The sequence below is a fragment of the Enhydra lutris genome, unplaced genomic scaffold, assembly GCF_002288905.1.
Source record: "Enhydra lutris kenyoni isolate GAN:26980312 unplaced genomic scaffold, ASM228890v2 scaffoldscaffold77, whole genome shotgun sequence".
NCBI classification, from domain to species: domain Eukaryota; kingdom Metazoa; phylum Chordata; class Mammalia; order Carnivora; family Mustelidae; genus Enhydra; species Enhydra lutris.
In genome coordinates, this window is record NW_019154161.1 from 5,502,622 (window position 1) to 5,529,120 (window position 26,499).

General features: G+C 53.5%; 2 protein-coding genes across 3 annotated transcripts; one reads left to right on the forward strand and one right to left on the reverse strand.

Moving 5' to 3' along the window:
* Positions 1-145: 145 nt before the first annotated feature.
* LOC111160759 (CD3e molecule associated protein) lies at positions 146-2,412 on the reverse strand. The gene is made up of 3 exons (XM_022524097.1): positions 2,365-2,412; positions 1,854-1,995; positions 146-1,520 (listed from the first exon to the last, which is right to left on the reverse strand). The coding sequence occupies exons 1-3, from the start codon at positions 2,396-2,398 to the stop codon at positions 161-163; spliced, it is 1,536 nt and encodes a 511-aa protein (XP_022379805.1). The 5' UTR covers positions 2,399-2,412; the 3' UTR covers positions 146-160.
* A 1,506-nt stretch (positions 2,413-3,918) lies between these two features.
* LOC111160808 (protein phosphatase 1 regulatory subunit 13 like) lies at positions 3,919-19,070 on the forward strand. Of its 2 annotated transcripts, XM_022524162.1 has the most exons (13): positions 3,919-4,188; positions 8,948-9,024; positions 9,132-9,274; positions 9,651-10,161; positions 10,251-10,349; positions 10,426-10,517; positions 10,826-11,287; positions 12,256-12,711; positions 15,206-15,337; positions 15,437-15,570; positions 15,690-15,856; positions 17,402-17,601; positions 18,496-19,070. In XM_022524162.1, exons 2-13 carry the CDS (start codon positions 8,970-8,972, stop codon positions 18,532-18,534), a joined length of 2,490 nt encoding a protein of 829 aa, XP_022379870.1. In that variant the 5' UTR covers positions 3,919-4,188; positions 8,948-8,969; the 3' UTR covers positions 18,535-19,070. The 2 variants fall into 2 exon arrangements, with proteins under 2 accessions (XP_022379870.1, XP_022379871.1); XM_022524163.1 differs by lacking the exon at positions 3,919-4,188 and having other exon boundaries at positions 8,559-9,024.
* The last annotated feature ends 7,429 nt before the right edge of the window (positions 19,071-26,499 follow it).

The following is a 26,499-nucleotide window of genomic DNA, read 5'->3' on the forward strand; positions in this document are numbered from 1 at the left end:
CGGGGCGGGGAGGAGGCCAGGGTCCTCTGTGCTCGCTCTCTGCTGGTCCAGGTAGTCACCTCCAGCTTTTCTTAACGGCAGCCCTCAGTTTCCCAGGAGGAGACTACATGGGATCCTGCTGTAGCTTCTTCTGCTTCTTCTCCCGTCCTGTGGGAGCCGCCTACCCGGACTCTGGATGCAGCGGCGGTCTGGGCATCTCCTCCTGGGCCGCCATCTCTGGCACCCCACTTTCCCAGCCCCGCTTCTTCCTCTTCTTGGTGGATGCTGGATCTGCCCTGGCCTCGGGCTCCCCCTCGCCCAGCAGCTCCAGCTCCAACACCTCAGCCTGTGGGGCGCTCATCTCGGCCCTTGGCTCCGTCGCTTTGTGGCCGCGTTCTTTCTTCTTCTTCTTCTCGGTGGCTGCTAGGGCTTTTTGCAACTCGAGGTCCCCAGGCGGCTCAGGCTCCATCTGAGACTCCCCTGGCTCCCCCGTCGCATCTGGCCATTTTTCTTTCTTCCTCCTCTTTCTGGTGGACGCCGGAGCAGCCTCAGACTCAGGCTCAACTTCATGTGGTAGTTCGGGCTCCATTATCTCCCCTGGGAGCACCAGAGGGCCCATCTCCAGCTCTGTCGCCTCGGTTGCAGGCTCCATCATGACTTTGTACCCCTTTTCTTTCTTCTTCTTCTTCTTCTTCTTCGAGGAGAGCAGTGGGATGGCTTCCTCCTGGGGCTCCGCCTTCAGCGGGAGCAGAGCCTTGGCTGGCATCCCTTCCCCTGGCTCCCAGTCTTCCGTCCCCTTCTGCCTCTTCTTCTTCCTGGTGGGAGACAAGACCATCTCTTCCAGAGGCTCCTTTTTAATTGTGCGTTCCAGCTCCACTGTCTTTTCTTCAGGCGCTGGTTTCTGCTCTTCTGGTTCATCTGTTTCTGCCCCTTGGGGCTTCTTTTTCTTCTTCTTGGTGGTGGTGGATGGGAACGGTGCTCCCGGGGGCTCTGATGTCTCAGCCGTGGGCTCTGCTGCCAACAGCTCCATCACCACTGGTTCCCTCAGCTCCTGCTTTTTTTCCTTCTTCCCCACGTCCCCATCTGGAGACCCTAAAACTGTGTCCACCTCCAGGGCCCCAAGCCCATTAACCGCCTCCTGGGGAACTAAGGCTTCTGGTGTATGTCTCTTCTTCTTCCTCTTCCTTGAGGCTGCCGACTTCAGTGCCAAGATGGACCCAGGCCCTGTTACTGGTAGGCTGCCTCCAAAGGCACAGAATCGAGGCCTCAGGCCAGGGGGTATCTGTGGCGGGGGGCTTGCTGGGATGGGCTGCAGCAGGGTCCCGGATGGGGATTCTTGGGGACTGTCAAAGATCCTTAGGCTGCCCTGGGGGGCTGGGGCACAGGTGAGTCCCCCTCCAGCCTCCCCTGAGGGAGCCAGCAGGATTGCTTCTCCAGCCAGGGGGCCGCTGCTTCTGAGGACCCGGTAGCGGTGCCGCTTGCCTGCCAACTTGCCCTTCACAATCTGGGAGCCCGAGAGAGGCACCAGCCGGCCATTGAGGCTGAAAGGAGAAAGGGGAAGGCAGAAGCTTTATCAGATTGTTTTGGTGAACGGGAGGAAAGGAGCTGAGAAACAGCACTAAAAAAAAAAAAGAAAAATTTTATTCATTTGAGAGAGGAAGCACCAGCATGGGAGAGGGAGAAGCCAACTCCGAGAGCGATGCAGGGCTTGATCCCAGGACCCTGAGATCACGACCTGAGCCAAAATCATGCTTAACCAACTGAACTGCTCAGGTGCCCTGAGTGCCTTTGGAAAGCCCCTCTAAACTTTCCCCAAGTTCAGCCACTGGGGGGGGGGGGGGGGTATTCCCAGGAGGTGGCCTGGGACCACTCACCAGTCTGGGGCGAAGTCTACAGGAGCCTGGATAAGCCACAGTTCCGTATCTGGGTCCCTTAACACCTCCAGAGAGAAACGAGTGGGCTCTGAAGCTGGGGATGTCGCGGTAAAGTTGGGGGGACAGGAGAACGGAGCAGCACCTGCAGAAGAGGAAACGGGGTCTGCTATCACTTCCCCGCGGATCCAATCCTCCAGGGTGCCCACTGGCCGTTGGGTCCCAGCCTCCTGAGCGCCTCAATCCCCCCACCCGGTCTCCTCTCTCCTGCCTGTCCCCCAGAGGCACCCCTATCTCCACCGAGCCAATTCCTGGAGGCGCCCTTCCCTCCACCGGTAGGTTCCCCAACCCCATACCCTCCCTCAGTCCGAAGTATCTCCCGCAGGGCGGGAGATACTGTCTTCGGAGGTCCTGTTCCTGGGAAGTCCCTTTTTCCGTCCGAACACCCCCGGCGCCCCTTTCTCCTCCCGGCAGCCAGCTCTGCACCCCGCCGGCCCGTCCTGATGCAACTCACCGCCGGACGGTGTGCCCGCCATCCTCAGACCCATCCGCCAAGAGCCACCCGAGTGTCGCAGCTGACCACGTGGAACCAGGGGGCGGGGCTTTACCCGGGAGCGCCCAAGCGGTGCGGGAGCACGGGGGTGTCGCTCGGGGCCCGCTCGCTCTACGAGCAGAATGGGAGGAGTTTCCGCTTGTACACAGCAGACAACAGAAGAAGACGTCTTTTCCCGAAAACTTTCTCCCCCATGGAGCTGATTAGCTGCTTGGCGGGTGTTTGCGCCTCGCCGGTCCCGGCGGGTATCCCCCCTCCAATCTCTCATATTATTTGCTCCAACGTCGTCTTAAAGGGGCGGCCCTCTGGTAGCTCCTAACTCTTAAAGAGACAGGAAGCTCGATTGGTGTGAGATTCTGAAAGAGACAGGTAAGAGTCTAGCTAGGTTGGCAGGGCCGTGCTTTTAGCTTTACAGCCCCTTCCTGGGAGGCTCAGATGCCTGCGAAATTCGGAACTTGGGTGGGACAAGTGGGAAAATGGAGAAACGGGATAATTCCTCCGGAGAGCGTGAAGTACCAGCTTAGGGGCGGGGCTTCTGAACTCCTAGGGAGCGGGAAATGTAGAGGGAGGAGCCTGTGCGCCTCGGGGCGGGGCCTCTAGACTCTTAAGCTAAACACGCGTGGGGCGGTGCGGGGTAGGGGGCGGCCTTTGTGGACCAAATGAGACATATAGATGCCACCGAGGACTTAGTCTAGTGCGTGGGGGACATTCCCGAAGGCTTTGAGGATGGGAGAGGGAATAGAAGGCTTGATTAGCGCCCTTTCTTCGCCGGGGGTGGGGGCGGGGAGGCGCGTGTAAACAGCGGCACGTGGACACAGATTTGGGGGTCGCGTCCACGCCCCTTTCCACAGAGACCGCACCGCTTGGGGCGGTGGGCGGAGCCGCGGGACGGCGGCTAGACAGGGTGACCCGACTGCATTCCTGGCCGGTGTGTCAGCGCCACTTGCCGCCCCCTCTGCCGTGATTTCGGATCCTATTCGAAAATTGGGGCGTCTCCCTTTCTCGGGGTGTGAGCGGCTTTCCAGAACGGAAGGAGGGTCAGGGGAAGGGGACGCGTACCCTCAGCCGGGGATCACCAGTTGGTTCCCCAGCGTGGGCGAGACACCCGGGCGCCGCCCCTGAGGGCTCCGAACTACAATTCCCAGAGGACGCGAGGAGGGAGACGCCCGACGTCCATCGCGAAAGCTGCTGGGGATTGTAGTCCCAGCCTACGACTTTGGACTCCGTTGCTGGGAAAATCTGTAAAGATCCAACCCATCCTTTTTATCGACGGGGAGATTGAGGCTCAGAGACTCGAGGGGCTACTGAGTTTTCGAGGCTCTCTTCTCGCCTTAGGGACGGGGCATATGGGTCTCCCCCATCCTCTAACCTTCTGCCCCTTTGGTGGCGTCCAAATCTTCTTTGTACAAGGGGGAACCTAAACCTAGAGGGGTGGGGCAGGGATTCAGGAGGCTGCCTCCCTCAGTCACGACGTGGTTAAAGTCGATTCTGTCTACGTGGTCAGGTCGCCCTGGGCTTCCGGACCTCGCCCTTTCTGTCTGTGAAATGGATTTTCACTGATTCCCAAAGGGAACGTCTCAGGCTGCGTACCGCCCCTCCAGGACTACAAGTCCCAAGGTGCTCGAGGCGACCCCTACTCCTCCTCTCCTCCGGGACCCGCCTCCCAACAGCGGGAGTCACGTCGTCTAACCTGTTCCCGGCGCCTGCCCCGCCCCGTTCTCCGCTCCCCGCAGCCGGAGCCGGAGCCGGAGGAAGTCCCCCGGTGCCAGGATTTGCCCCGGATCCGTGAGTTCCACTCCACTGGGGTCCAGTGGCTCTGAGGAGGCCGACGCCGTGTCCCTGGGAGGACTGGGAGGGGGCTCGGACGCCGAGTCCCAGGGCGGAATTGGGGGTGCGCAGATGCCAGGGTCCTTCGAAGGAAAGAACTCATATTTACTAGGCAAAAGGAAAGGGGACTCTGATGCCTGAGTTCTTGGGGTGGAGGGCTCGGACGCCATGGTCCTGGGGAGACGCTGGAGCTGGGACCCCTGAGTCCCACGAATTGGGCACTCTCAGAAGTCTGAGGCTTTGAGTAGAATTGGGGTATTGGATCCCTGAGTCCTGAGCAGAAATGACAAGACTCGGACTGACGGGGTTCTGGAAAGGGCGGTCATCCCTGACGCCCTCCAGCTGCTTTCTCCACCGAACCTCTAGGTCTCGAGACAGAATTCGGAGTGGGATGGGGATAGTGGAACTCGGGGCCCTGAAACGTAGCAGGACAAGCCCCCGAGGTCCCTCTGAAGGCTGGGTTCCGGCGCTCCCTACACTTTCCGGCTCTGGTGTGGGGGCCAGTGGGGGGGGACCCGGGCAGTTCTCCAACCTGCGTGCGGCTGCGAGATCCCCAACATATCATTAACCGGCGCGTCAGACCTGCCTAACCAGAGGAGGGACCTCCACCCCAGGGCGCCCCCTGGTGGGGGCGGGAGCCTCCCCTTACCCCTTGGAGGTGGGAAATATTTGGGGTTTGCCGAGGGGGTTCTAGAACCCAGGGCAGAATTCCAGAAGGTGGGATTGGATTCCGGGAGGCTTGCATGGCGGGGCACTACAGAGGCATGAGACTGAGAGGACAGTGGTAAACTGAGGCTAAGAGGTCACACAGGTAAGAGTTGATTGGACTATGTGGCCCCTTCTGAGCTGCTGTCTCAGATAGCAGAGCTGATTAGTTTATAACTTCTTCTGCAGCTGCCTGGGGGACGGGATTCCATCCATTCCCACCAGATTTTCTGACTAACCTTCCTCCTCCTAGGGCTCCTTGTCCTGACCCTGAGGTGAGAAATGTCACCTCCACCCCCATCTGTCTGACCTGAGGTAGTGTGGGAGATAAGCGAGGGATAGAGGCTAATTCTGGAGGTGTGTGTCTGTCCTTGAAGCTGGGGGAGGGCAGGCATGGGCACCTCCCTCTGTCTGTCTCTCTCTTCTCTCCACCCCTACGTGTCACGTGAGGGGATTGAACAAGGGGGTGGGGGAGGCAGGGGGTTCTGATGAGAGAGGGAAGAACTTCTGAATGTCTGGGCTTGAAGGGCATTCGGTGATAGCCTGAGATGAAATTAAAAATAATAACCAACCGTGGCTGCCAAGACAGAGCTCACAGTGCGCCAGGCTCAGCGCTGGTAGGTAGGATGGCGTGGTTCCCACTGTCTACAGAGGTCTCAGGCACTGCCCGCAGGTGGTTTGCTGACTCCACCCCAGGCAATGACTTCTCTCTACTCCACTGGGGAAACTAAGGCTGGAGAGCAGGCAGGCACAGCCCACACCCTGGGCTTTTGCCACCTTCTCTCTGGAATCTTCCAGGGCATCCCATGCCCCTCCGCCTGAATTTTTGGGGATGACCACAAGCCAGAACTCACTAATGTACAAGGAGAATTTAGGGTTTAGGAAGTTGAGACTCCAGGGGTCAAAACCCAGGGCTTTTAGACTCTCAGGAAGAGTCAAAAGGCCTCTTTTGTGTAAAAAAATGAAATTCCTCTGGGTCTTGACCCCTCACTGTGTGTTAGATCCTGTGTTATCTTAATGAACAGCCCTAGGAAGGTCCGTGATTAAGAATCCTCTATGTGTGAACTTTATTTGGTGCCCTGCATTGTTCTAAATGCAGTCCAAAAATTATGTCACTCAAACCTTACACCCTTTTGAGGAGAGGGGATAAATTCTCCCATTATACACACGAGGAAACTGAGGCACAGAGAAACTATATAACTAGTCCAGGGTAGAGACTTCGAGAAGGGAAGGCCCTAGCCTGTTCCACAGAGGAGGAACACCAAGTCCCGGAGAGGGTGGGGTCTCTTCCAGCGTCTGTCTGTCTGGACAGAAATGTAGGTTTCCAACCACAGTATTCCCAGCCTAGCCTGGCGCTTTGTCGCGGTTCCCACTGAGGATGATGATTCCTCCAGGAAGCTCCCCCGGGGTCCTTAACCCCGAAGAACTTGCTTGGCCTGGCCGCGTGCATGAGACCCTGGGAACAGAGTTAGGGGTGGAGGGGAAGGGGACAAGTGAGACCTGGGGTTAGAGGGTACCCAGGGGTGGACTAGAGCCTGCAGGAGGAGGAGCGGGGAGCTGGAAGTGCAGGGCAGGGGCCTGGGAACAGAGGCGCGGCGCGCGCCGCCCTCGCGCCCCGCCCGGCCCCCGCTCCCCTGCCGCGGGAGGTAAGGCACCTGCCCAGGCCCGCAGCGCATTCCCGGGGTCTGAGCTCAGGCGCTGTCCGCGTGACCCGGAACGCCCCCTGGTGGCCCCGGCAGCCCGTCTGCCCACACCAGTGCTGGGAGGGCCCCACGCCCAGCCTTGGCATTTCCTTAAAGCCAGAAGATGTCAGCATGGGATCTGAGCCTTAGAAATTCGGGAATCCTGAAATCCCCCGAAAGAACATCTCGCTGCCAGAATGCTGGCACTGGAGGCTGCATAGAACTGTTCGTTTTTATATTTTAGCAGACACAGAGTGTTTCCTGTGTATCTGAGGTTCTAAAAGCCCCGAGTTCTGATTCCTGTAGTTTTCTACTTTCTGAGGCCTGAGTTCTCAGAGCTTCATTCCTCTTGCACCTTCTGGCCAGTTGGATCCTCACTATAGTCCTCTATGATGGATTGCTATATATCTGCGTTGTACGGATCAGGAGGCACTTTTGTCAGCGTCAGTGGTTCTCCAAGAGTTGAACCCCTGAAGTCTGGCTCCTTACTCGTGATCTTACCCACTCCCCTAACCGAGCATTCAGCTAGACTTTTAGGGCAGCGAATCCTGGGATAGATAGAACATGGTGCAGGAAGATGGAGAAATCTGAGCTAGCAAAACTGGAGAATTCTAGAATGTTCCAAAGATGGACTCTTGGACTCAGAACGTTTGGACAAGAGACTCTCAAGCTGAGAGTTTTAGGCTCTGTAGAGCTTTAATTACAACCTCAAGGTCCTTACAGTTTCTAGGGCTCTGAGACCTTGAAGAGGCCTCTTAGAATAGCTCCTTTGCCTCCTCCTTTCACTGTTGGGGAAACTGAGGCCTGAGGAGTGGATGGGACTTGTTGCCCAAGGTCACACGCTCCCAACACACCCAAATGAACCACCAGCCCCAACAGGTTCTGTGCCAAGGCTTCCCAGACAGAGGCCAGAATCAGCATGTCCCAGCCCGCCCCACCGCCCACGCCTGTACCTCCGAACCTAAGGGGCTGGTGCAGCCCGGCGAGGTGGCAAGGCTGGCGGGCGTGGTGGCTACCATGGGGATGGGGATGGTGCTGGCCTGACCGGTTCCTTGTGGCCTAGCTCTTTCCCACTAAGCCCGTGACCACAGAAGCCCAGCCACCCCCAGCCACCTCCCTGTTCTTCCTGTGAATGCTGGGTCTCCACGAGCAAGGTCGACTCTGGGGAGGAGAAGCTGAGTGGTCCCTGTCCTCTGGGACTCTGCCAAGTCTGGTCACGGCGACCCAGACTAACAAGTTAGATGCAGGTGTGAAACCTAATACCACCGACTCCTTGCAAGGTGATCTTGAACAGAGGGCTCTGAGCCCCACTTTTTTTGCCTGCTACTGTGATTTTGACCATCGCATGTGGTATTGGGTGCAAGCCCTTGGCACAGTTTTAGGAGGTAGTGGCCCTTCAGTTAATAGTTGTTATTTTATTTCATTATGCCCTCAAGCAACTCTCACGGATACATGGTAGGCAGTACAATTATTATTTTTAAAAAATATTCCTTGTGGGGTACCTGGGTGGCTCAGTCAGTTAAGTGGCTGCCTTTGACTCAGGTCATGATCCTAGGGGTCCTGGGATCGAGCCTGCATCGGGCTCCCTGCTCGGCAGTCTGCTTTTCTTTTTTTCTTTCTTTCTTTTCTTTTTTTTAAGATTTTATTTATTCATTTATTTGACAGACAGAGATCACAAGTAGGCAGAGAGGCAGGCAGAGAGAGGAGGAAGCAGGCTCCCCGCTGAGCAGAGAGCCCAATGCAGGGCTCCATCCCAGGACCCTGGGATCATGACCCGAGCGGAAGGCAGAGGCTTTAACCCACTGAGCCACCCAGGCGCCCCTCCGCAGCCTCCTTTTCCCTCCGCCGCTCCCCCTGCTTGCGCTCGAGCTTTCTCTCTCAAATAAATAAAAATCTTAAAAAAAAATAAAAATAAAAAGATCCCTAGCATAAAAAAATATATATCCCTGGCATCTAGTGTCGTGTCTCCGGGTCCTAGTAGGCACTCGGTAATTGATGGTTACTTTTGCGTTCTTTGTTCCCTCACATGCCTGGCGCACAGTAGATAATGAGTGGCTAATTGTTGAAGGAGTCATTCAGGACTTATTAGGACTGACCTAGAAAGATGAACAAGGAGCTACGTAAAGAGAGTGAATTGTCCAGAGCCATCCAGAAGGATTTGAAGGAGTTGGCATTTCCCAGCCAGGGAAGTGGCTGGGCATAGCGGTTCCAGTGGAAGGACCTAGGAGAGTAAAGGCTCAGTCTGGCTTTTCTAGGACCCCTGGTTCCCTGCGGGCGGGATCTGAGAAGGCTTCCCTTCCCCCGCCCCCCCAACACACACACCTCGGCAGGCGCCCCGCTTTGGCCGGCACCATGGACAGCGAGGCATTCCAGAGCACGAGAGACCTTCTGGACCTGAACTTCCAGTGTGAGCTGGGGTAGGGGGCGGGGCTTGCCCCGGAGGGGCCCTCAAGGGTAGAGGCGGGGCGCTGCCCGGAGAGGTCCCGGTCCTGACCGCTACTCCCACCTGCCCAGCTCTGGCCATGAAGCACATGGACCTGAAGCAGATGGAGCTGGACACGGCGGCGGCCAAGGTGGACGAGCTCACCAAACAGCTGGAGTCGCTGTGGTCAGACTCACCCACGCCTCCCGGCTCGCAGGCTGGAGCCCCCCCTAGGGTGAGCCTACTCGCCTCGGTCCCCACCTTGGTCCCCAAAGCCAGCCTTTTTCTGCCTAAGGTTCTGTCCCATCGGGTTGTACAGGCTGTGGGCTATTTGAGGACACTTGAAAGAAGGGACCAGTATAAATGGACTTCTAACAGGACCCTTGGGGAAAAAGGGTCTTTTTCTTAGAGGCAGAAGGGCACCGTGTGGGCTAGCCTCAGTCCTGATCTCAGGACTGTCTCGCCAGTACCTCTCACCAGGACTCCCTGTGCCTCACTCTCCAGCCCTGCTCCAACTCCCCTAGGTTAATTTCCGATGACTTCTTTTGGTCTCCTACTAACCCCTACATTAATATCTCCTTTGGCCCCTCAATGTCCTGGCTCCCGCACAGCCGTCCCGGTACAGCTCCAGCCCGGTCCCCGAGTCCTTCAGCAGCCGCGGGTCTCCCCGGAAGGCGGCCACCGACGGTGCAGACACCTCGTTCGGACGCTCCGAGAGTGCCCCGGCTCTGCACCCCTACAGCCCGCTGTCCCCTAAAGGCCGGCCCTCATCACCGCGCACTCCGCTCTACCTGCAGCCGGATGCCTACGGCACCCTGGACCGAGCGCCCTCGCCCCGGCCCCGCGCCTTCGATGGCACAGGCAGCTCCCTCGGCCGTGCGCCCTCCCCGCGGCCGGGATCCGGCCCGCTCCGCCAGCAGGGCCCCCCTACGCCCTTCGACTTCCTGGGCCGCGCGGGTTCCCCGCGGGGCAGCCCCCTGGCGGAGGGACCCCAGGCCTTCTTTCCCGAGCGCGGGCCCTCGCCACGCCCCCAGACCTCAGCCTACGAGGCGTCCGTGGCCTTTGGGAGCCCCCTACTGGGCGCGGGCGGTAGCGCTTTCGCTCCACCTCTGCGCGCTCAAGGTGAACGAGGGGGCCTCGTTTGTGGGGTGAGAGGGATGCTGGCACGGGACCAGCCTCCTGGTATAGCCCGATTCGCCACCTCTCCCTAGACGACTTAACGCTGCGCCGGCGGCCCCCCAAAGCCTGGAATGAGTCTGACCTAGACGTGGCGTATGAGAAGAAATCTTCGCAGACAGCAAGCTACGAACGTGAGTGGTGGGAGACCAGAGGAGGCGGGGAGCCCGGAGAGGCAGCCCCCAGACCCTAATGATTCGCGCCTTGCAGGCTTGGACGTCTTCTCGCGGCCCGCTTCGCCCGGCCTGCAGCTGTTACCCTGGAGAGAGAGCAGCCTGGATGGGCTGGGGGCCACCAGCAAGGTGAAGGGGGGCTGCGGAGGGCTGGGCTGGGGGGCAGGGGCTGGAAGTGCAGTCAGGACCACCTCCCATTCCTGGCTGCACCCCCAGGCTCCCTGCCCTCCACCCCAGGCTCTTCCTTCTTTATCTTGAACTCCCCCCCCCCCCAGCCCGCCTAACTCCCTTTTCCCTCACTCCCTCTGGCGTCCCTCAACTTCTCTCCTTTCTTGACCTTTTGTCCTTACCTCCTTTCCCCTCCTCCTCTATCATTCCCTCCCCCTAACTTCTTCCCACCTAAGCCCCTTCTTTCCTCCTTCCCTCCTTCTCCCCAGGACAACCTCACCAGCGCCACTCTGCCCCGCAATTACAAGGTCTCTCCTCTGGCCAACGACCGGCGTTCTGATGTGGGCAGCTACCGCAGATCGCTGGGCTCCCCGGCGCCGTCAGGCACTTTGCCCCGCAGCTGGCAGCCTGTCAGCCGCATCCCCATGCCCCCTTCCAGCCCCCAGCCCCGCGGAGCCCCACGCCAGCGCCCCATCCCTCTCAGCATGATATTCAGGCTGCAGAATGCCTTCTGGGAGCATGGGGCCAGCAGGGCCATGCTCCCTGGCTCCCCCATCTTCTCCAGAGCACCCCCACCTAAGCTGCCTCCCCAGCCCCAGGCACCCCCTCAGCCCCAGCCGCCGCCTCAGCCCCAGCCTCCACCCCCTCCCCAGCCCCAACCCCAACCCCCTGTCCCAGCCCCGCAACCTCCCCAACAGACTTGGTCCTCTGTGAGCGAAGGTGAGTCAGCAGTGGGGGGCCCAGAAGGCTGGTTAAAGGGAGGACAGATGGCTGGGGACCAGAACAGCTTGGGAAGCCATCACAGCAGACACCCATTTCCAGACACTGTCCCCGCACAGAGCGAGGCTAGAGGAGCTTGGGAATTCGTTCAGGAGCTAGGGGGAGCACGGTGGTTAAGCATGGACCCTGGAATCAGACTGCATGGCTCCATGCTGTGTGACCTTTGATAAGTCACTTAACCTCTCTGGACCTCAGTTTCTTTGAGTGTAGAAGGTGATAGAGCCCATCTTATTATGGTATTAGATTATTTAATCTATATAAAGTCATTAAAATAGAGCCTGATGTGGGAAGATTTTAATAGCTATTATATTAGTTATAATAATCATTAATATGTTTGTGTCTGGGAGACCAGCCCAGGGCCTAGAGTTAAAGCCAAATGGGTTTTGAGCCCCTCTCCCCTGCTGACTTGCTATATGAGTCAGGATAAACTAGCTAAGCTATCTGAGCTTCTGTTTTGTCATCTGGGAATTGTGAGGGGGACATTATCAGGCACCAGGATTCTAGTCCCAGAATGAGTATTCTGCCTGAAAGGGTCGGCGAGGAAGTTCTTAGGATCTCGGCAAGTCAAGACCATCGTGATGGTATTAGCACAAGATTCCGAAGTCAGAGGGACCAGTCGCAGCCAAGTGGCATTGGGCAATTGACCTGCGCTCCCTGACGCTCAGCTTTCCTCCCTGTAATAAGGAAATGATAGCAGGTTCTACCTCACAAGGTCGTGGTGAGAATTCAGTAAGACAAGCACACAATCATGTATTATTCACAGCCCATGGTATGTAGCCCAGAGAGAGCAAGGAACTGCCCTGAGGTCACACAGCAAATCGAATGCTGGCTCCGGGTCCTGGAAGTTGTAGACTTGGAGAGGGGAGTCATGGCGTTCTCCCAGGCACCCATTCGCTGATGGGCTTCTTGTTCCCTCTAGGCCCCCCCCAAACCTCCCCCGGAGCTGGAGCCGGAGCCCGAGCTGGAGGGGCTGCTGGCACCAGTGCTGGAGGGTGGTGATGCAGATGAAGGCGCTGTAACTCGGCCCCTCAGCCCCACGAGGCTGCAGCCAGCCCTGCCCCCTGAGGCGCAGTCAGTGCCTGAGCTGGAGGAGGTGGCACGGGTGCTGGCAGAGATACCGCGCCCCCTCAAACGCAGGGGCTCCATGGAGCAGAGCCCCGCTGTAGCCCTGCCCCCCACCCACAAGAAGCAGTACCAGCAGCTCATCAGCCGCCTCTTCCATCGGCATGGCGGGCCTGGGGGGCCTGAACCTGAACTGTCCTCCATCAGTGAGGGATCCGAAGCAAGGGCAGGGCCCCCTGCTCCTGCCCCACCAGCTCCCATCCCACCCCCGGCCCTGCCTCAGGTCAGCCCACCAGAGCAGCTGCAGAGCATGGTAAGTAATACAGGAGGACACGGGGATCTATTAGCATATGGACGTGCCCCTTCCCTTTTAGAACAGAACCTGGAAATGGCATGCCTCACATCTGCCTCTTCCAGTTGGCCAGGGACCCAGCGGCTGCAAGGGAGGCCGGGAAATGTAGTCTTTAATCTAGGAGTCAACCTGTGTTCTGAAGACAGGGAGAATGTCTTGGAAGAGGCATTTGCAAGTCTTGGCCACACAGAGACTTTCTCTGCTCCTCTCCAATCACCTGCTTCCCCCCCAACACCGCCACCCCAGGGGCATCTCTTCAGGAATCTTGGAATCTTACCACCTGGAAATGAGTGTGTCAGTGGGTTTATTCCAGGACCTGAAAAGCCTGCCTGAGTAAGGTAGTCACCATGCTGCATGGTCTCTCGTGTCTGCCTTCTCTGGGAATTGATCTCTCCTCTCAGACCTCAGCATGCCTGTGCCATGGCTAGAAAGGGCGGCTCAGAATGACCTCTCACTTCTGGCGCATGGTGTCCTCTGATGCTTCTCAGAGGCGCTTTCATTCAAAATTTCGAGAGCAAGTCTCTGGTATCCGAGGCTGTGGGTGTGGTGATTAAGGGCATCAGCTGCAGAGCTAGGCTGCCCGGTTCAAATCCCGGCTCCATGCCGCTTATCAGCTGTGCAACCTTGTGCAAAATGCTTAGCCTCTCTGGGCCTCAGTGTCTTCATCTGTAAAATGGGGATGAGAGAAACCATAGAGTTGCTTGGAGCATGAAATATATGAATATAGCGCTTAGAATAGTGCCTGGCTCTTAACTGTTAATCACTATTCTTATTGTTAGCATTTGACCAGGGGATGGTGGCCTTTGAAACTTGCTCCAGTCCCTGCATCTTGGCCGGGGTGTGGGTGGCGTGTATGGAACAGTCCTGTTCTCTCAGTGTGGATGGACAGAGTGAGGGGAGTGATTCCGAGAGAAGAAGAGGGGCTAGGCTGACACCCCAAAATGCCTATTCCCAAGCCAGGAAAGGTTGAGATCCGGGATCTTGAGATCAAGAATGGAAGAATGAAATCACCTTATGGGATCACAAAGTCCTGGCCATAAAGAAACTTGAAAATTCACAGAATTCAAGAATTAAATCCTGTTCTCAGTCTCAGAAGAGTGAGCCTTCAGAATCCTAGAGTGCCGAAGTTTCAAAGAACGGGATCTTAGAATTTAGAAGTCAGTAACACTGGCCCTGGTTATTAACTGATTCGTGAAGTCACCAAACTGAAAATTAAAGGCTCTTCTCGTTTGAGTCAGGAAATCACAGATTAGTGCACTAATATGTTGAAATACAGAATCCTGTTTTATTATTTTTAAAAGAGTATTTTCCAAAAATTTTTATTTATTTGCGATAGAGTATGGGGGGCAGAGGGAGAAGGAGAAGCAAACTCCCTGCTGAGCAGGGAGCCTTATGCAGGACTCGATCCCAGGACCCTGAGATCATGACCTGAGCCGAAGGCAGATACTTCACCGACTGAGCCACCCAGGCGTCCCTAAAGAGTATTTTTTAAAAGATATCTCTACACACATCATGGGGCTTGAAGTCACAGCCCCAAGATCAAAATCTCAGCTGTACCAACCGAGCCAGCTGCGTACCCCCAGAATTATATTGTAAAGGAACATTTTCCACTAGAAAAGTAAATACACAAACACCGTAGTAAGTAGGAGGAAATAGAAAAAAAGAATAAAGAGGCCAAAAATCACAGCACTCAGAACCGTGATTAACATTCTAAGTATCTCCTTCCAAACTGTTGGAAGGAAATTCTAACTATAAAATAATTAAAGTTCCCATAGAATCTTGGGAATGCAACGACTTGGATCTTCAGCAATTGGACATGGCGTAAGTTAGCATTCCTGGACTTACAGTATTTGAAATAGCTGAGCCTCAGAGAATTTTGAAATCCGTGGCTCTTGGGATCTCCACATTCCGGGATCTTGAGATCATCGACATCAAAGACCAGAAACACAAAATGCTACATGCTCCCAATAAATGAACCTTGTAGGAGGACCTGTAGACATCAAAAATAAGAAAGCACAAGGAATAAGAGGCTAAATATTCTCATTCCGAACATCTGGAATTAACACTGGACAACAGTTTGTTATGTGGGTTTCATAGCATTTATGTTTTATAAAAGCACTAAGACTGAGGATGGGTTGAATACCTACCTGGCTTCTACAATCATCAGCTTGGTGGTCTGCCAGCTTCCTTTCGGGTCTCAGGGGCCAAGATCCAGATTCCCTGACTATTGTAGGGAATCAAAGGCTATAGAACTGAAGCATCCCTTTCCCCGTGGCCCGTGGGACCCAGGCTCTGTACCTCCCCGCCTTCCAGTCCCAGCCCCACCTCCGACTAGTTGGATGACCTGGGGCGGCTGCGGCCGGGTTCCTGAACCTCTGTTTTCCTTTCTAAGTAATGGGTATATTAATAATCCCCCCCAAGTCACCGGAGCCACCGCCCCCACCCATTTCCCCAGGAGATGCGTTCGGTGCTTCGGAAGGCCGGCTCCCCGCGCAAGGTTCGCCGCGCGCGCCTCAACCCGCTTGTGCTCCTGCTGGACGCCGCGCTGACCGGGGAGCTGGACGTGGTGCAGCAGGCGGTGAAGGAGGTGAGTGCTGCCCGAGCGCAGGGCAAGCGGGGTGGAAGCAGTGTTCGCGGAATCGTGCTGGGGACTGAGCCTCTGCCTCCGTGTCCCCCGCCCGCCCAGATGAATGACCCGAGCCAGCCCAATGAGGAGGGCATCACCGCCCTGCACAACGCCATCTGCGGCGCCAACTACCCCATCGTGGACTTCCTCATCGCGGCCGGTGCCAACGTCAACTCCCCAGACAGCCACGGCTGGTGAGCCCTGACCCTGACCCTTATGGGGTGGGCGCTGCGTGGGTGCGGGGCGGGACCACGTGCTGGCCCGGGCACCCGCGGGCAAATGCGCTGCCACTCACGCACGCCTCCACGCCTAGGACACCACTGCACTGCGCAGCGTCGTGCAACGACACGGCCATCTGCACGGCGCTGGTGCAGCACGGCGCAGCCATCTTTGCCACCACGCTCAGTGACGGAGCCACCGCCATCGAGAAGTGCGACCCCTACCGCGAAGGTTACGCTGACTGCGCCACTTATCTGGCAGGTGCGAGGCTTGCCTCTGGAGGAGGGAAGGAGGTGGGGGGGACCCAGGCCACCCAGCTGGTCACTGCGGAGGGGGAAGGGACAAGACTGCCGGTCGTGGGAGAGAAGATGTGGGGACTGTACCAGCCAGGTAGCAGGATCACAAAGGAAGGGTGGTGGGATGGACCACCTGCGGGAGAGCTGGACTGGTCCTCCCACCTGGCAGGTGCGCACGGGGTGTGTGGGGTGAGCAGACTGCCAACCTCATGGGCTGGAGGACATGGGCACTGTGCCATGCAAACTGGACACCTATGGAAAGAAGGGGGGTCTTGGAGATTGCACTGTTCACCTGCTTTCTCACCCGAGGGCATGAGGGGCTTGGACATTCCAACAACACCATTTACCTGGCATAGGGCTGGGCAGGTGGGCTGTGCTACCTGTGGGAGACAGGGCCACACCGTTGACAGGTGAGGCTTCCCTTGGGTGGGGGGGAGGGCAGATCACCCAAGCAGGTGATGGGAGGAAGTAGGTAGCTTACATCAAGGGAGTGTGTAGAGTGTCACTATTACACACCTGAGGTGGGTGGGCAGATTGTATCATAGGGTGGGATTAGGAACATCACAGAGCTGAAGTAAGTCAGGCTCTAGGATCTGGGGGTGGGACAATGTTTTTGAGAGGTGAGCCACCTAATGGCAGAAACTGGATGAGAGCCTTGGGGCTTGTGGGTGAGCACGGGTAGACGTGGACTGCACCCCAGGGGCACGAAATAGACTAAGCTTCGGGGTGGGGCATTGGCCCTTACACGTTGGTACAAGGAGGTGGAGCCTATGAGATGGGGCGCTTGGACTGTTTTGCGGACTGTTTTGCCTGCCTCGGACGTGGAGAGTTCTAGGAAGGTCAAGTAGAGATTGGACACAAGACCTGGCAGGGAAGGAAGGCAGAACCGAAACCCAGTGGACTGAACCACTAGAAAGAGGGAGCAGCGTGGACTGTACCATTTGGGGGGGGGGCTAAATTCTTGATGGAAATTTTACCACTTAACAGGGCGGGGAAGAGGGTGGGCTGTACCCTCTGGAGACGTTATTGCATCCTCTGGAGATTTTGTCACTTGGGGAGGGGGAAAGCAGTGTGGACTCACCATCTGGGAAGGGGGAGGTGGGACCACTTAGCGCGAGGCGGGGAAGGGCTCTACCATCAAAGGGGGCGTTGAGATTATGGAAACTGTACAGTTGGGGTGGGGGCGGTATACAGCCAACCGCACCTCTGGGAGTGACGCAGGGACTTGACGATGTCCAAGAGGGGATGGGGACCATTGACCCTGCCTCGGGGCTTGGAGGCCCCAGTTTGATGAACCCTGATATCCTCGAATGTCAGAGACTGCCAGTTGCGGGTAGCTGACTCCAGCTTAGGCGCCCCTCTCCAGACTTTGCTGTATGTGTGTGTTGCGGGGGTGCCACATCCCAGGGCCCGTCCCTGTCCTTAGCGTGTCTTGTGTCCCTGAGTGTCTGACGCCTCCAGCCCTCCATCCCCACCAGGTGCTCACAGCCCCTGCGGGTTCGTGTTTCAGATGTGGAGCAGAGCATGGGCCTGATGCACAACGGGGCGGTGTACGCCCTCTGGGACTACAGCGCGGAGTTCGGAGACGAGCTGTCCTTCCGCGAGGGCGAGTCGGTCACCGTGCTGCGGAGGGATGGACCCGAGGAGACCGACTGGTGGTGGGCTGCGCTGCATGGGCAGGAGGGCTACGTACCTCGTAACTACTTTGGGGTGAGCAAAAAAAAAAAAAAAATCTCTTCTACAAAGAAGAGATACTGTATCCGAATCCTGGGGCTATTTGGGGAAGAGGGTGATTCTGGGGAAAAAATGAGCAAGAGGGACAGTCCATTATACTAGGGGCGAGGTAGGTTAGAAGAATCTATTACTGGTCCGTGGGAATGAGGAAAACCAATTATAATAACGCAAGGGAGGTGAGGGACAGCGCCCCTTACAGTTGGGAGAGAAAATGCCCCTTCCCTGTGGTACTTTGTGGGGAACTCACTGCCTGACTAGTTATTTGGTTCCTGTGCAATTTTTTTTTTAATCATCCTTAATTATATTACTGGGGAGGCAAGGAAGAATGTATTTTAGCCAAGGGAAGCCATGAAGAATCCCATTTTAGGTACCCACGAGGGGAAGTTAAAAGAATTGTTTATTACTGGCGTAGTGGGGAGGAAGCTTTTGTTACACTGCAAGGCGGAGGGAGAGGAAGATTCCATTATTAAAAGGATGGTAGAATTGAGGGAGATTGTACTAGGTTAAGGGAAGAGACCAGAAGATCCCATTATATTCCTAGGAGAGAAGATTCTTGTAATTTGGGGATGGGTGGAGGTAGGTCTGAAGGAGATAGCCACTGTGGTAGGGAGAGACAGGTGTTCATTTCATGGCAGAATGGAAGCCTCAGAAAATTACATTTCATCAACTCTAGGCTCCATCTGGTTCTTGGTGGTGACAGGGCCTTGGGGATTCTGGAGCAAATCCCCAAGGGGAAGGAGTCCGTTAGGAAGGGAGGGGAGGATGGAGACAGCCCATCTGTTTGGGGATGGATTAAGTGACTCCATTAAATTTGGGGGTAGGAGGAAGGAGGGAGAGTTCCTGGTGTCTAAAGATTCTGCCTTCCCTCAGCTCTTCCCCAGGGTGAAGACTCAGAGGAATAAGGTCTAGCTGCACAGAAGGTCATTGCCAAGGGAGGCAGGAGCGGGCAGCCCTGCCTTTGCCCCAGACCTCTCCTCAGTAACTGCTGCATCTCCTTGGGCCCCAAGCCCTACAGGGGTGGGGTCCTCACCTCCAGCTCTCTGCTTCCCTGGAAGCCCAGGGAAGAAGGAGAACCTCAGCCTTAAGTTTAGAAGCTGCCTTAGCCTTGGGAGATCACCGTGGGGCTGGGAATCATCCGAGGCAAGAGACTTCCCCTCCTCCCCCAGCCTCCTCCATTTGCCAAATCAGATCCTGTCCCAAGTGCCTCTCACTCCTGCTGCCAACCCCTCCCACCCCCTCCAAACAAGCCAACATACCATCCTAGGAGAGCCTGGGGTGTGTCACTTCCACCGGATTTCCCCGGGAGTCACCTCTGCCCTCATCTCTCCAGGGCTGGGCGAGACACACTGGTCCCCACCTCTCCCCACTCAAGTGCCTTCACTCAGTGCTGGTTTTATAACCAAATGGGGACATTTTTCCTTATAAATAAAGGTAGTTTGCACAGAAATGGACTTCCCTCTCTTTAGATCCCCTTCTGACCTAATAAGTGCTCATCACCCTTACCGTGTTTGACAAACCAGTTTTAAGGAAGCCCCTTTCTAAGGGATTTCTGTCTTGAAAATCCAGTCCTTCCTCTTCCAAACACATCTGTTTTTTTGTGGGTTTTTTTGGCGGGGGGAGGGATGATTTTTGGTGTTTTTTGTTTTGTTTTGTTTTGTTTTGTTTTTAGTGTCTCAGTATTTTTTCATGTTTTGGATTCTTTACGTCTTTAAACATTTTAAGCTTATTTTGTAGTATATGTATGATAATTCTACCATCTGAAGTATGGAGCCATCTACTTCCATCATCCGCTGTGTCTGCTGGTTCTCGCTCATGGTGGATTGTTCCCTCGAGTGTGTTGAAATTATGGTTTGGGAGACCGTCTTCGACAGGGCTTTATCTTCCTGTAATCCATGTGGCCTTGTTGAGGGTATGACCCTGAAGAGGGACTTTCCTTTGCTCCTGCCTCACTTCTTTACTGTGTAAACTGATTTTTGGTAAAGCACAGGCATAGGTCTCCTCTGTGTATTTCTTGACAAATCCCAAGGCAACAGCACTGTTGTTGTCTGAGATGTCCAGTACAAATGGCCACCAACCTCATGTGGCTGTTTAAATTTCAATTAATTAAAATTAAATAAAAATTCAGGATCATTTCTCAGTCCCTTTTCTAGTGCTTGGTTGCCATGTGTGGCCAGTGGCTACGATTTGAGGCAGTGCAGATAGAGAACATTTTCATCATCCCAGAAAGTTCTACTGGGTAGAGCTGAAACACAACATTTTCAGTATATGGAAGCCTCTTCCCAGTCAACCACTGTTGTGATTTCTATCACTGTTGATTAGTTTTCATGAATATATTTTATTTTTATTATTATTTTTAAAGATTTAGTTCATTCATTTGAGACAGAGAGTGAGTGAGAGAGACAGAAGGAGCAGGGGGAGTGGGAGAGGGAGAAGCAGACTCCCCACTGAGCAGGGAGCCCACCGCAGGACTCGATCCCAGGACCCGGGATCATGACCAGAGCCAAAGGCAGATGCTTTACCAACTGAGCCACCCAGGTGCCCCTGTGAATATACCTTAAAAACCAAATAGTACCGGGGCACCAGGCTGGCTCAGTCAAAAGTGGGGTCATGAGTTTGATTCCCACATTGGGTGTAGAGATTACTAAAAAAAGAAAAAAAAACTATACTAAAATATTTATGAGAAGAAATCAGCCCTCTGTGCCATCTCTCTCCACTCCGTTCTGTTCTCTAAGACCCCTTTCAACGGCTTTATCTGTTTCTTCTAGTATTTTCTCCCATGTTTCTAAATATGCTGATACTGCTATTTCTCGATAGCCAATTTTAGATGTTCTCTACCAGACTTCCTGCTACAGGAGGGGAGGCTTGCGTTCATGCTGATGCCACTTTCTCTTTTCCAGTGAAATCATGTCATAATTTTTATATCAATCCTAGTTTTTACCATGTAATATGTAAATGTTTTCACTGCAAAGCCATGTAATATACTAGCATTTTCCTCCTCATATAAACTTTAAGATTTTTGAGAATTAATGATTACCTTTGTCACATGCTTAATTTTATATGCAATTATACTTAATGTTTTTCAGATGGTCTATGGGATTGTCCATACTCCTATCAGTTCACTCAGGACTTTTTTTTTCCCTCCCTCCTGAAGTCCTCTCTTTTGCTTTCAGCTGAACTCTCTGCTCTCTAGGACTGTGCTAAGCTCTGCTGGGACATCTCTGAGTTGGACACTGTTTCCTGGGTCCCATATCTTTGTCTCACTTGATTGACTCTTCATTTGGTGGAGCACATCCTCTAGTTGTTCTCTCAGAAAGGTGAAGAAGAGGTCGATATTTTTGGGTTCTTAAAAACTAAATATAGCTTCATTCTATCCTCCCACTTTTTTATAGTTTGGGCTGAGTATAAAATTCTAGCTTGGAAATAGATGTATCCTCTTTCATTCAAATCTGTTTGCACCGTGACTTGGAATGCAAATTTAGAGACCAAGGGAAAGCTGTTTTTCCCCCCTTAGATTTGTTTCCATTCCCCCTTTCCTTTCCTTTGAACTTGTATTTGAACTTTTTTTTTTTTTTTTAGAAAGAGCTCCCCTGACAGTGGGTTGTGGAGGGTCAGAGGGTGAGGGAGAATCTCAAGCAGACTCCACACCCAGCACGGAACCTGGTGCAGGTCTCGATCTCATGACCTGGGCCAATATAAAGAGTCAGACACTTAAGCCACCCAGGTGCCTCTTGACTTTTTTTTTTTTTTTTTTTTTGGCTTTGTGGCTTTGTGGCTTTTTTCCTGGAAGCTTTTAGAATCTTCCCTCTTTCTCTGGTTCTGAAAATTCATTTATATGCCTTACTTTAGTCTTTATTCATTAATCGTTCTGACCTTAAGTCTGTCCTTTCTATCTGGCGATTCATAGCCTTAGGTTCCAGGAAATTTTCTTATATATTTCTGTGCTGATTTCTTCTCCTTCCCCTTCTCTGGGTCCCACCCAGATAATTCAGGATGATCTCCCCATCTCAGGATCCTTAAACTTAATCATGTTTTTGCCCACATAAGGCAGCAAAGGAGAAGACGTAGACGAAGAGATGGGAATCCCTGCCCTCGGATTCAAACCCTGTCTGGACCTTTGAAATTAATCAGTGATTACTACTTTTGTTGGAAGTGTGCTAAGGATAGAGTGGTTATGCTTTTATGGAGTGTCTACTTTTAGAGATTCATTCTGAAATACCTATCATAAAATGAGAGGGTGCCTGGGATTTGCTTCAAAATAGTTGACTGGTTTGGGTGTGTCTGAAGCAGGATCAGTCCTCGTTTGACATTTAATGAAGTTTGGGGGATGTGGGTCTTCATACGGTTCTCTTGACTTTTGTGCCCATTTGAAATTGTCCCTAATAAACAGTTATAAAATGACCATGGCATTAGAGCTGATATTCAAGTGGAAGAAGCAGACAATAAATAGAACAATAAGCCAAAAATAGCATCTCAGATACTGCTCGCTATTGGAGAAAAAAACGAGCTAGGTGAAGCAGATATATTCTTGCCCCTGACTGGGACAAATACTCAATTCCTGTGGCTGTTGTAACAAATGACTCCATACTCAGTGGCTTAAAACAACACATTTATTTTCATACAGTTCTGAAGGTCAGAAGTCCAAAATCAGTTTCACCGGCTGAAACCCAGGTGTTAGCAGGGCTGTGCTCCCCGAGGCTCTGCGGGAGAATCCGTTTCCTCGCCTTTTTCAGTTTCTAGAGCTGTGTTCCTTGTGTTCTTTGGCTCTGCCCCCTTCCTCTGTCTTCAGACACTACAGTGTAGCATCTCGATCCTGTTACATTGCCTCTGTCTCTGCTCTGCTGTTGAATCTCCCCCCTTATAAAGACATCAGTGATTACACTTAGGCACGCCTGGATATCTCAAGCGCCTTAACTTCGTCACACCTGCGAAGTCTCTCTTGCCATATAAAGGGATGTTCCAGAGATCGGGGCCTGGAGATCTCTGGGGACCACTATTCAGCCTATCCAGGGAGTGATGCAATTTAAATAGAACAGTCAGAAAGGTCTTGCTGAAGAATGGAACTTTACAGAAGGCTTGAGGGAGGTGAGGGAAGAAGCCACAGAGATCTGGGGGAAAAGCCTTCCAGACAGAGGGACCAGTGACCACAGGGGGAGCCTACAGGAGAAGGGTCTGGAGCATCCCTCCCTCCTGCTGCTCATGCCCTTGAGTAACCTCTCCCCTTGACCATGGGCTGGCTGTAGGGATGTATTTTTGGTGGGTTTTTTTTTTTTAAGATTTTAAAATTTTATTTTGAGAAAGAGCACAAGTGGGAAGAGGGGCAGAGAGGGAATCTCAAGCAGACTCCATGTCAAGGTCCATCCCATGACCCTGAGACCCTGAGCTCAGGACCCAAGCTGAAACCAAGAGTCAGACAGTCACCCCGCTGAGCCACCCACGTGCCCTTGGATGCGTTCTAAGAAATGGAATACAGCAAAAGTGACCGGCTGTCACTTCCGACATCAGATTGGAAAAGACGGTGACTTCTATCTTCCTTGTGTCTCTCTTGGGCTTCTCTTGCTTCTCCATCGGATGAAGCCGGCTGCCTTGAGAGGTGCCCACGTGGCAGGGATCTACAGGTGGTCCTGGCCAACAGCCAGCCAGGAAATGAATCTTGCCAGCAACCACCTGGTGAGCCTAGCATCGGATCATTTCCCAGATGAACAGGGATGTCTGCAGCTGCACACAGTCCTGACCTACAGAAACCGTGAGATAATAAATGCTGTTGTTCTCGACCATTACGTTTGGGGGTAATTTGTTGTACAGGTGAGCTGGCTCCTGCAGGTCTGGTGCCCGCGTGGAAGAGCTAGGAAGCCAAGTGTGGCTAGGAGGAGTGGCTTGGGAGCAGGGGGACAGTGAGGAAGGACATCAGGGAGGTAGCAGCATGCTTGCTATGATGCCTGACTCACGTCAGCCCAATACTCAATTTCATTTTATTATATTCTGGGTTTTAAGATGTCCTTCCTCCTTTCCCCCATTCGCTTGAACAAGGTAAGCACGGATGGGATGGGGGAGCTCAGAGAAGATGCCTGACCCAGTCGGGGGGTGGTCAGGGAGGGCTTCCTGGAGGAGGGGATGTCTCTGAGACCTGCGAGGCAGGGTAAGTTAGGGGTGATGGCCCTGTGGGCACAGGACACCACTGGAGACAAGTAGGAAGCAGAGGACTAAGCAGCAAGATGGAGCTAGCTGCTGCATGGCGAGTGCGAACAGTGGGAGGGCAACACCATGATTTACTTCCAACTATCTGAGGTCATGTTGTGCAGGTTCTCCCCATTTTATTCTCTCTGGATGTCATACTGCAAGGAGCATCAGGGCTAAGGCTGTCTTGGTGACCCCTGGGTGCCTTTGGCTCCCCAGCTCAGGATGTGCACAGGGCTCAGGTAATACAGGATGAATGAATGAATGAATGAATGAATGAACGAGAGAGAGAGAGGGAATTATGAAGGAAGTCATAGCCTTGGGTGGCCCACTGCCTCCTGCCTTCTGGCTCTCTCGCCAAGCCTTGTGGTTGTATCAACGAAGCTCGTTCTCTAATCCCGGCTAAACAGATGATTCAAGCCTCACTCTCCTCTGCTTAGATCAGCTCCACAAACTATCATGCACGCAGACATAGACACATGGGCCCTGGAATAAAATGGGTTTTGGGCAACTCACCGCACCTCTCTGAGCCCACTTTTTCATCTGTAAAATGGGGATAATAAAAGGATGTGATTTATAGGACTGTCATGAGGATTTAATGATGTAATTTCCTCCACTGCCCTAGCCTTAGCCACACTAGCTCTGCCTGCCAGTCTTAGTCCTTCCGGTTCATGTGCACAAGGCATCTCAAGTGACTTACGGGTTCAGAATGCAAATTTGACCACCCCCCCATGGCTCACTCACCCCTTCAGCAAATATTTATTGAAACCCCACTGTGTGCCAAGCACAGTGGCAATGACCACAGATGTAGGAGGGAGTAAAATGGACAAAATCCCTGTCCTTATGGAGCTGACCTTCTAAAGTAAATAAGTCAAATATTTAGTATGTCAGATGGTTAGATGGGCTCTGAAAAAAAAAAGCAAGGGAGGGAGCTACAGTTGCATATGAGTTTGTGAGTGTGTGTATATGGGGTGGGGGTTTAATTTGGTGTCACTGAGAAGATGACGTTGGAGTAAAGGACCTGAAGGATGTGACAAAGCCAAGCCATGCAGATGTCAGGGGAAAGAGCATTCCAGGCAGGTGCAAATATCCTAAGGTGGGATGTGCCTGGAGTGTTCTGGAAACAGCATGTGGCTGAAGTAAAATGAGCTAAGCCAGGGATGCCTGGGTGGCTCAGTTGGTTAAGCAACTGCCTTTGGCTCAGGTCATGATCCTGGAGTCCCAGGATCGAGTCCCACATCGGGCTCCCTGCTCCGCAGGGAGTCTGCTTCTCCCTCTGACCCTCCCACTTCTCATGCTCATTCTCTCTCTCACACTCTCTCTCTCTTTAATAAATAAATAAAATCTTAAAAAAAAAATGAGCTAAGCCAAAGAGGAGGGGATCAGAGAGGTAAGGGAGTTGGTGTGGGGATGATGAGGGGGTATGCTGGTTAGACAGGGTTCTGCAGACCACTCTAAGGATTTTTGCCCTGGCCCTGCCTCTCCCTGCAGCTGCTTTCTCTCTACTCTGTCCTTGCCTCTGTCCTTCTACCATGCAGGCTTCCCTTTAGCTCTTTGTGGCATCAGCGTTCTTGTGGCGGCAGAACTTTTGTATACAACGTTCCCTCTGGCTGGAACACCAACACCCTTTCCCCTTCTCTCATCTATCCCCTTTGGCTGGTTGGTTCCTTCTCATTACTTCCTGTGTCTACTCAAACCTCATTTCCTCAAAGAAGGCTTTTCTGACCACTCCACACCCCCGTAGTTGACAGCATGTTTCCCGTATGTAGACCTTATGGTTTCCAGAATTTTCCCATCACAGTACTTGTCATACTTGTAACCATATATCTGCATGTATGTTTTTTTTTAAAGATTTATTTATTTATTTATTTGACAGACAGAGGTTACAAGTAGACAGAGGCAGGCAGAGAGAGAGAGGAGGAAGCAGGCTCCCCGCCGAGCAGAGAGCCCGATGCGGGGCTCGATCCCAGTACCTTGGAATCATGACCCGAGCCGAAGGCGGAGGCTTTAACCCACTGAGCCACCCAGGCGCCCCTACATGTATGTTTAAAGTCTGTTCTTTGAGGACACAAACAGGGGCTGTCTTGGTACCTTTGTGTTCCCAGGGCCTCGGACAGGGTCAGGCACACAGTAGAGACCCCATATTTATTTGTTGAGCAATTGCACAAAAGCTCCTACCTACTGAATCCTGAGTATCTGCTAGACCCAGTTTTAAATGCTTTATGTGGGTTAATTTAAGCATCATCTCCACCGTAATCTTTTTTAAAATATTTGTTTTTACTTTTTTTTTTTAATGTAAGCTCTATGCCCAATGTGGGGCTTGAACTCATGACTCTGAGATCAAGAGTCCCGTGCTGTACCGATTGAGCCAGCCAGGTGCCCCTACATTGTGAATAATCTAATTGTTCCTACTTTGCAGATGACAAGTTAATTTGACCATGGTCACAGGGCTGGTAGACAGTGGAGCTGGGATTTGGACACGGGCATTCTGGTTCCAGAGTCCACACCTTAGCTACCGAGCCACGATGCCTTTGGATTACTGCCTGATGTGGACAGCATCTGGCAAACAGTAGGCGTTCACTGAACAGGAGGAGTTATTCATCCCAGAGAAGTCTAGCACACAGCAGGCATTTTATAGATGCACATTAGTCTGGTGCGACGAAGCTATTCCTAACTCGTGGGCTCCGTAAGGGTCTTCAA